The sequence below is a fragment of the Brienomyrus brachyistius genome, chromosome 16 (assembly GCF_023856365.1).
Source record: "Brienomyrus brachyistius isolate T26 chromosome 16, BBRACH_0.4, whole genome shotgun sequence".
Classification (NCBI taxonomy): Eukaryota; Metazoa; Chordata; class Actinopteri; order Osteoglossiformes; family Mormyridae; genus Brienomyrus; species Brienomyrus brachyistius.
The window spans coordinates 27,124,401-27,135,079 of record NC_064548.1 but is presented as its reverse complement, the minus strand read 5'-3'; the positions used below and the strand labels follow the sequence as shown (position 1 = coordinate 27,135,079).

At 39.3% G+C, this 10,679-nt stretch overlaps 1 protein-coding gene across 1 annotated transcript in view; it reads right to left on the bottom strand.

The window, feature by feature from the left end:
* Positions 1-324: 324 nt before the first annotated feature.
* Positions 325-10,679, bottom strand: part of LOC125709580 (protocadherin-9-like) — a 157,182-nt gene continuing 146,827 nt past the window's right edge. Inside the window, exon 5 of the mRNA XM_048978174.1 lies at positions 325-2,091. Coding sequence (XP_048834131.1) covers positions 1,724-2,091 — 368 coding nt within the window. The 3' untranslated portion in view covers positions 325-1,723. The remainder of the gene's footprint in view (positions 2,092-10,679) is intronic.

Sequence of the window (10,679 nt, the reverse complement as noted above, 5' to 3'; positions counted from 1 at the left end):
CCCAAAATAAGATCACTCTCTCTCTTTGGCCCATTTCTGGAGATAAAGTGAACTTTTTCTCACTGGACACATTACGCCGTGTTGTTCCTCAGGGCCAGTGTTCGCTATCATTACGGTAACTGTTATAATACTGCATTTTCAACTTTGTTTCATCGGATCTGAGAAGCTTATCAAAAGAACCAATATTCTAAATTAAAAATTAATATTTTAGTTTTTCAGTAACTTACTGTATATCTGAAATCAACGAGGATGAGTATTACTGTACTGTCTTTTTGTAAATTTGACAATAGTACACAATAAAATTAATGATGCAAAACAAGAACAGACATAATAAAAACATTTATTGCAATAGCTGTTTAAATACCTATGATGTCGAACAACCCAACAACTGACGAACATACTGCATTAAGCAATTCACTCCATCCCACGTTTTACTGTGACATAAAACATGAATGTGCTGTACATAGTGAACAGATCTTCGAAGTACAAATTAATTGTTTAAAATGTAATATGCATATGATGCAACATAACTTGTAAATGTAGTCATTTCTCTTTTTGCATGCTGTTCCATTGTTAAATTGGCTGTCATGCCTTTTTTTGTTTAGTTTTTTTTGTTATTTTGTAGTTTTTGCAGCTCATGCCTCTGTGACCATGTTATTTTTCATTTATGATACTGTGATATTTTTGCTTGATAAAATATTGTTCTGGTACCTGCCAAACATTCACTGAACAAGGCATAAAACACCAAATATTTCTAATAACCTATGTCAGCACAATGCCTGGTACAATGTCATGAAGGCACAATACATGATATCTGTTAACAAAAATAATCACCAATAAATCAATAGAGTGTATTTCCCATTTGAAGGTAGTAATTTAGCTTTGTTTCCTGTGAGTTACTTGTATTCCTCATGAAAACGAAATATTGAAATTTAGATATTTGTTGATATCACAAAACACTTATTAAAAATAAGTTTGTTGTTATATTTGTTTTAATTATTAAAAGATTTGGGATATCTACTGCAATGTAGTTTTACGTTAAATGTACTGAAGCTTTAAAGGCCTTTTTGCTGTTTAGCAAAAATGTTTAAACTATTCAGTTATTCAGTTAATCTGGAGTAAAATTTACCAACAGGAAACAAAATAGTAAAAACAAAATTAATAGTAACAATTTGTTTAACTGAATCAACATTGAAATGGTGCGGGTAGCATATTATTATTACAAGTAAATAATGTTGGTTAGTATTTGATATATTTACAAACAATTTAACAATGACAGACTAAACAAGTGTTCACGTACAGTGTTAATAGCACATTGCTGTCTTAATCATAATCCCATTTTCTTTGTATGTGTGGAGTAATATATTCCCAAAACAGTTCAATAACAACCACGTCACGATATTTGAATATACTATTCAACCATAATAACTTTTTTCCAGCTTAATCATAAATTCACAAGAGGGACCAATAAATTGGAGCTTATCACATCATATCTTGACCTTCAAATAAATGATGATTCTAAAACCAGTGCCGATAATTTGGCAAAATATCACATGTATTGTCAACAAAGTACATTTGTACAGCTTATATCCTGCATTAGTACAAGTCTAGAGGCCTACTTGGTACATGTTTCTAACTAGAAAAAGTAATAGTGTCAGGTAAACTAAAATGTTGTAATGTCTCACACTGCCTGACCCATACAGTCATCAGAGTGGTAACACTCTTATAACTGATGTTCCTTTGGGCTGTCAGCACCTGAGTCATGTTTATACGACTTCAAGCTAGCAAGTGGAATGTCTGTCATGTGACTGCCTTGAGTGAACTGTCCTTCGGCACTCCCGAACTTCTTCCGCTCTTCAAATTGGTCCCGGCCACCCTCACTTTTCCAGGCCCTTGTCAACGTGTGGCCGTTCAGCAGTTTGTCTTTGGCCCAGTCCTTTTGATTGGCAAAGGCAGAAATGGGAGACTTGGGCTGTTGATAAGTCCCAAGGTTGGGTGGCATCCAGCAGTTGTCTGAGTGGCCCAGCACCAGGCACTCCTGAGTGCACATCTCCGTGGCCTCCACCAGCCCCCGGGGGCCGAGGGGCCCATCTGCAGCACACAGGAAAGAGCACCACAGCAACTGAGGGAACTGCAGGAAGTTTTTGTAATCCATCCATCCACCCATCCACCCATCCATCCCTTGTGTTATGTCAATGGAATCCAGATATGACATACAGCCCAGAAATTCCATTATTCCCAGGTCAGGTCTCCTGCGACCTACCTGACCTAAATACAGGGACAGATACATGATTTATTTTTAATCTGAATTACAATTACCATGGTGTAACAGCTACTATATATAAACACACACCCACCCACACACACATATCTACATATATACTTTGTATATACTATATCCATCCATCCAACCATCCAAACCGCTTATCCTACTGGGTTGTGGGGGGTCCGGAGCCTATCCCGGAAGCAATGGGCACGAGGCAGGGAACAACCCAGGATGGGGGGCCAGCCCATCGCAGGGCACACTCACACACCATTCACTCACACATGCACACCTACAGGCAATTTACCAACTCCAATTAGCCTCAGCATGTTTTTGGACGGAGTACCCGGAGGAAACCCCACGACGACATGGGGAGAACATGCAAACTCTACACACATGTGTACCACCATGCCGCCCACTTTATTGTGTAAATAAATGATAAGTGGATTTTCTCAGCACTGACCTCTATTTGGTCTCTCCTTTGAGATATCCACTGTCATGTCACTGAGGCAGAGTGTCTGATTTATCCCCATCAATACCTCATACCACATTCATAGTGTATCTAACACTACTCAGGACCATTACTTGTTATTGTGATAAATGTTTGCCCTAGTGCGTTAGTGGGGAAATATTCTGACAGTTCTGATGCCTGGGACAATCATTACAATGATTTATGATTGTTTTAGAAAAAAAAGAGACTACATTAAAGGACTGTAAAGGCTCGATTCAAGGGGTACCAGGCAATATATTCTTATTAGATGACACAGAGGCATAATAATTACATGAATTCATGCTATCATGCTAAGATTAGCCACCTTAATGTTTCAGCCACAGAGCAGTAAGGGAAAAGCTCATTTGGGGGCTCTGTAGTTTATAATGTAAGTGGCGGGGCAGATGCAGTATCTGTGTGTTTTCATTATGCATGCTGAGTAAAACACACCGTTAAACACAGACAGACACTGTACTCGCAGCTCTCGCTCTGCGCATATGTTCACCCGGCTTTCACGTGCGCAGCCAGACGTGGCAGCCACCGCAAACGGGGCTCGTCAGTGGAGTGTGTCTGTTGGGCTTTAAGCGTTATGTCTAAGAGTGTGTGCTGACATTAAACATGGGGCTGTCTGCCATCTGCATGTCAAGGCTTTGGAACTCGTGGCAGATGTAAACACTGATTATATTTATACGTTACAGTAATTGGTTTGGATTCGGTTGAATATCAAGATGACATTTAAAGCAAATGTACAGTGTATAAAAAAGCGTGTAGCACTCCCTTATTGGAATTGTAGGTTTTCATGAGGTGAAGCCAAAAATCACGATAAAACATCCAACATTTTGATTCTGACATTGAAAATTATTTAAGATTAAAAAGAAATCTAGTTGCATGGGTTCTTTAATAATGGAGTTTGTAAATGGATACTGTCCATCCAAATGTAAGCAGCATACAACTGTTATCAATGAAAGTAATTCTTATAGCTGCAAATAAAAAACAATATAGGATTTTCTTGAAATTTTTGTGGTTTTGACCTCCTGGGATTGCCAGGGTCCAAAAGGAGCAGACGGTGAGGAGCATAAAAAGATATCAAAGATGTTGCATGTACCACAGAGCACTGTGAAGGCTAACATCAATCAGGGGGGAAATGGAGCTCCACAGGCACATTGCCAAGATCAGGATGATCATCCGAAGTTGATCACAGGAGCGAGAAGAAACTTACCAGGGGGTAAGAAGCAACATTAAAGGAGATGCAGAAATCTCTAACAGGCATTGGTGACTTTTTGCTTAAGACAATGATGTCCTTCACATATCTGGGCTATGGGGCACAGTGGTAAGACGAAGTCATTGCTCATAAAATGAATATCCAAGCCCAGTTAAATTTTTACAGGAGCACCCTGTTCAACTTGCTTCACGTAAGAGCAACACAGACCATCATCCAAAGAACATCCAAATACCTACTGTGAAGCATAACGATTTGGGCTGATTCTCTTCTGCTAGGACTGGGCCTCTATTCAACACAGATGGGAAATGGACTAGCTTCAAATAACAAGATATTTAGTTGGAAAAACTTGCTGGCCTCTATCAGAAAGTGGAAGGTGAATATAAATTTTACTTTGCACATGATAACAAACCAAAATACACATCTAAATCAACCAAAGAATGGTGTCAGAAAAGGAATATCAAAGTCGTGAAATAGTCCAGTAAGTTCCCAAACCCCAGTCCCACAGCAGAACCTGTGGAATGACCTGAATGGCTGTGCACTAGACAATCCCCTGGCAATCTGAAGGAGGTTTAACTTTTTTTGCAAGTGCAGTGGGATAAAACTGCAAAATCCAGGTGGGTAAAGCAGATATGGACTCATTCACACAGACATGCAAAATTTGCTTCCGCAAAGTACCAGTTTGTTTTTGCAAACTTATGCAACCAGGCTGTTGCAGGCATTTCATTTTTTATTCTATTCATATTATTATTCTATTGTTTACTTTCAATTATTTACTGTTTAATAATCTGTTTTTAGTTTCTTTCTTCCCTTGACATTTATCTGCAATTTCTGACATTACACCACAAGTACCTCCAATTTCAATAGTGGTATGTAGACTTATCATACCCACTGTATTTGATATCAATGCACTCTGCATCAAAGAGAATATGGCTCAGCAAAATAAGCAGATAAAAAAGTAGAATTTGATGAAAACATTACCATCCATACAAATACCATCCATCTCCTGTATATATCCTGCTCAGTATCATGTGTGAGATTATCTCAGGTAGTGTGGATTATAAGGGTGGGGTACACTTCAGAATTCCAGTCTGTCACAAAACAGTACATGCGTCAGGCTCAGCACCTGTCTGTCCGAGTCTTTTATGTTCTCCTTCCCGTTTAGCCAGCAGATGTCACTGATCATCCTGTCTTCCCCTGTTGTCCAAGTCCCCAGTGTGTTTTCCCTGCTGCATGGTTCCGTAAGGTGAATGTGTGGCTACCTGTAAAGCCCTCTGTCATGTGTTCAAATCCCACCTCCTGTTTTAGTATTTTGTTCCTAGTGTTTCATTTATCAGTTTCTAGTTCCTACGAGTTTGTGGGTTGTTTTCTGCTTTGGTTTTTGCTTTGTTTTTGGTTGTGTTTTACCTCTTTTGGTTATTCCCCAGCGTTAGATTCTGTTTCTTTGCCAGTTTCTTAGTTTACCTGTTTTGATCTCCCAGTTCCTTGAGTTAATTATTAGTTTCACCTGTTGCCGCTTGTTGTGCCTGTCCCTGTGTGTGTAGCTGATTGCTCGTTGCCCTGCACATTCCTGATTGGTTGATTGTTTCATGTTTCACTCCTGCTGTGTTGTTGCCTGGTTCATTTTCTGTGTTTAAGTCCCCTGCCTTAATTCAGTTGCCCAGTGGGTCATTGTTGTATGTTAGATGTGTAATTTGCACTTTACCTACCTGCCCCTTGGTACCCTAATCCATTTGTAGTTAGTCATTGTTATCCTCTTTTTTCTCCCGTGGTCGATTTTGTTTTGTAGTATCCCCTGTGTTTTCCGTGCTGTGAATAAACCCCAATGTCCCCTGAGCTGGGCAGTTCGTTCACCTTTTCCCCAGCCTGCCCCATGCCACGCCCTCATGCCAGACCCGCCCGGGTTCATGACAACATGCACACACATACAATTTAAAGATGCCAATTAGCCTAACTTAATACATTTGAACTATATATGGAAATTGGACATACTTCCCAAAAATTCCATTTGATGTCAAAAAGAATCTCACAATCAGGCACCTGACATCAAAAAGAAATGCAGAACGAGTTTTTAAGCAGGAATTTCAGTCTAGCAGTGAATTAAAAGTATTCAGTAACTGATTGTACGCAAATTCATTATTAGTGAGCAAACAACCATGTAATTGTGGGCTCCATTACTACTTCAGACAGTGCATCCACCCCAGTGACTCACGTTCAATGGAATCTGCAAATGAGTCAACTTTCTGCTGTTCTTGTTTATTTATTACTGCTGTACAGCTGTCCAGATGTTGTTGTCGGAAGATAAATGAGTCTTTGTTTTATAGCTAAACAGAGGCGCGGAGATGCTCACATTCTCCAGCTGCCACCCAGTTGCTCACAGAAACAGATTTTTTATCAGGGCAGAACAAATGGTTTGTTTCTCCGGGCAAAGTTATGTCAATAACCATTATTCTGATGCAAAACATATTCCACTTCATTGTAAACTTTTCTTTTAAAGTATGTAAACTCACAATGGAACGTTTAATCATGATTTTAAGTTAACTTTTCATTTATAATTTTAATAAAGCTTAGATTTTCAAAAGTGACAATATACATGAGCACAAACAGAAACACATGCAGTGCTCTCCAAAATTATTGGCACCCTTGGTAAATAAAAGATAATCTGGGTGTGGAAAAAATGTATTTTTATCCTCTTGATCTATTATTAACAATATTGACATAAGCCTGAGTTGAATATAATCATCATAAAACAAATGTTTTTTGTCAAACAATGATTGGCACTCCTTCATTTAATACTTTGTAAAGGCCCCCCCGTTATAAAGATAACCTCCCTAAGTCTTCCCCTATAATGCTTTGTGTGGGGGGTGAGCACAGAGATCACAGGCTATTCCTCCAGACAGAATCTCTACGCTTGTGGACTCTCCTTTTCAGCTCATCCCGCAGGATTTCAGTGGGGTTGAGGTCCGGGGACTGGGGTGGGCATAGTCATTCTTTGATTTTATGGTCACTCAACTAATTTTGAGGTGTGATTTGCTCATTGTCCTGTTGGAAGATCCAGCAATGGCCCGATTTAAGCTTCCTGGCTGAGGAAGTGAAGTTTGAATTTATTTGCTTATACCTGATGGGGTCGATGATACCATGTATGCTAAGAAGTGGTCCTGGGCCTTCACAGTGGGGATGGGTGACTCTCCTGCACGCTGTCTACACCAAAGCCATCTCGGGTGTCTGTCGCTAGAAACCCCTGTTTCTGTCAAACTGTAAGTACAAAAGTTTATTGTTTGGCATCAAAAGAGGCTTCTTTCAGGTAACCCTCCCACATAACAAGTGGTTACGTAGGTCGTCTGTTTGTAGTTTTGGAGACTTTCTGACCCCAAGACTCAACTACCATCTCTGATTCCTCAGCTGTGATTCTTGGAGATTCTTAGGCAACTCAACCCATCCTCACTGTGCATTGGGACAATACCGATGTTTCTAAATGGCTGACACACTTTGACAGACATCATAGTTTTACACCAACACAAGGATCTTTTAAACATCATTCTCTGTGACTGTCCATATATGTGTGGTATACGTGTGTAATGTCATACTGTATGTATGTATGAATTTGGTGTCATTATGTAGTAGTTCCTGTTGATTTGAGAACAAGTTACAAAGTCCTTTTTCTCTGTTTCTCTCATGAATGCTATTGCATTTTCCCACTTAAATTGTCATCCCTTCGTGTTTTTGCTTCTTGATTATTTGTATAATATTTATAGATTGCTTTTTGGCAACTTTATGTTGCCGTTTATGGTAACATTGTCATCATTGCAGAACTGGGTTTGATGGCTGAACCTAATGCTAGAGGGAAATTCATTATGGATAGAGAGCAAAATATATCGTTTGTCTGTATATTTCAAGTGGCAATATGTGACAAGTAACTATTTGCAACAGACTGTCATAACATAAACACTCAAATTTCTATGAAACTGCAAAACCACAAGCCAGAGGCACAGTTCTGCGCTCAGACGGCTTTTCATGTTACTCTGCCTACATGCCTGGCTAATGAAGCCCAGCTTACCCCGATTTTACAGATAATCTTGTTAAGGGTAAAACTAAGAGATTAACTTCTGAGTTTTGTGGATCCCTAAACCTGCTATGTAGGTGCTTGTTCAGTGTGAACTTGTTGGTCTGACGTTTAATACCTGCTCTTTTTATTTTTAAATCATCTTGAACATGCCACAAGAAACTACATTGTATGTCTGGTTTACTATTAATAACGTCTTTTCTCTTTTGCCTATCCTACACATTTGTTGCCCTACAGTATGTTCCAGATCTTCATCACATACAAAATATGCCTCAGATTTAGCATATGTGTATAAGTATCATCCGGAATTTTTCACGACAGGTTCTAGGTCACTGCAATATTGACTGCACAAACAATTAATGCAAACATGAATATGTAGACCGTATAGATATGTTCTGTATCTGTACACGATACTACTAAATTTGATAGGTTTATTTAATTAGCATCATCAAATGAGTCCAGGACCACACTAAATTATGTACAATTGATCCCCGATGCAGCACATTCTGAGAAAAATGAACTACCTCAGACATCTAATAGCAAGGATTGCTTGAGGGGAAGTCAATGCTTTGTTGGCAAGATATTTCCAGTCAAGGAAGAAGTGTGAAATCAGCATATCCAGTGAGAGAACACGTTAAACATCCCCAGCGGAATGCCAATCAAAAATAAATAGCTCTTGACCTCTGTATTAACCACTAACAATTAACACTGGAGTGTTTAGCTGCAGAACAAGAGTTCTCATTGCAGTTCACTCCAGTCATTTTATAGCCTCCAGTTATGGGCTTGGCTACATTTTTTAGACAGGTGGACATTATTGTGTCCTCCCATGATCGATCAGATTATTATTATATAGTGGTGCTGTGAAATATTTGACCCAGCTCTTTTATATGAATGGCGCATACACAAAAATTCAATGTGCATTACATATTGCTGATGCATCAGACTGGCTAGCTATGATTAATTAGTTCTATTTCCTTCTTCTCAAACCAAGTGCAATCCATCTCACCTGGGCTTTAGCATTTTTAAAGTTTACACCACTTTAGTTGACATTCTCAAGGAAATGCATAGGAGGACTTTCAAAAGGCTCCATTGAGTCTGCCTTGTGTACATATTTATAAAATTATCTTGCCGCCACATAGTAACAGTAATGCAGTTCATCAGGATACCTAAAAACAGCAGTTTCTCATCCTGTATTTTTTGGCAATATGTATATAATCTGTTTGATTGCATGATTTGTAGCATAAATATTCATTAACACACTCTTCAGCTCTCCCCAATTTACTTGAAAGCAACATTTATTTTGAAAGGAAGCAGGACGGCTGATTAAGTAGCAGAGTAAACGGCGGGAGGGAGGGAGATCCCGGCCCTCTTCTCTGCGTGGCTGCCGGTTGCATGTTCTCCCCCATGCTCCTGCGCATTCCCCCCCATGCTCCTGCGCATTCCCTCCCATGCTCCTGCGCATTCCCCCCCATGCTCCTGCGCATTCCCTCCCATGCTCCTGCACATTCCCTCCCATTCTCCTGCGCATTCCCTCCCATTCTCCTGCGCATTCCCTCCCATGCTCCTGCGCATTCCCTCCTATGCTCCTGCGCATTCCCTCCTATGCTCCTGCGCATTCCCTCCCACAGCCCAAAGACATTCAGTTACACATGTGCCCGAAAATGGCAGTTTGCCACCTGCTCCTGGGGACGGGCATTAGCTCTACCGTGCCATTCTGTATTCCATGTTTCACATTGGCTCAGGATACCAAGCCTTGTTGGTTCAAATCTCCAAAGGGAACCTCACTTTAGTTCCCTAAATAGGAAGCTGAACCCATGTGTTAACCTGCAATTAAATCTCCTATTATATTAATGGGCAAAAATTGTAAGTCAATTTGGATAGAAGCACCAGGCAAGCAACTAAATGTGCATATTTTTTAATGAAAATGTGATGCTTTTGTCGCAATCAACTGAAAATATGCCACCCAACATTTTAGGCACAGACACCCTGCAGTTAAATCTTGACTTCTGTAAATGAAGCGTAATGGGTTCTGAGACAAAGCAGAGAATACAAGTTACGCAGCAGATGACTACATCTGTAATGTATCCCCTGGGAAGGCAAAATATGGCCATTTCCCCAAAATCTAATTACATTCTTAATTACATTCACCTAAGTACTCTTCAATATACAGAACTAAATGTATCATTAATTCATTTGACAAAATAATGGGTTTACTTATTTTATCATTTGCTGAGTAATAATAATGAATTCATGTTAATTAATCCTTTCATGCCAATTTGTCTTGGATATTTTGAAAGATATATGGCCACATTACAGTGCTCTAAATGCAGAACCAGAGAGTGTGCTTGTGTTTGTCTGTATATTTAGCAAATCCAACACAAAATTAACGATTTTTTCCGTTAATTACCATTACCCATAATATTTACCATTAGTTTAAAATAATAGTATTTATTTGTTAATTTCTGTATATTAGCATTTATTCATGCATTTTAGAGTTACTATTAAAAAGCGGTGGACTAAAGAGGAGCCCAGAGATGTATAACATTTATTCACTATTAACCTTCATCTACTCCCACAGAGATAGAAAAGGGCCGCTGTGTATAAATGTTCCTTTAATTATCACAGACAGAGTATGTACAGAACA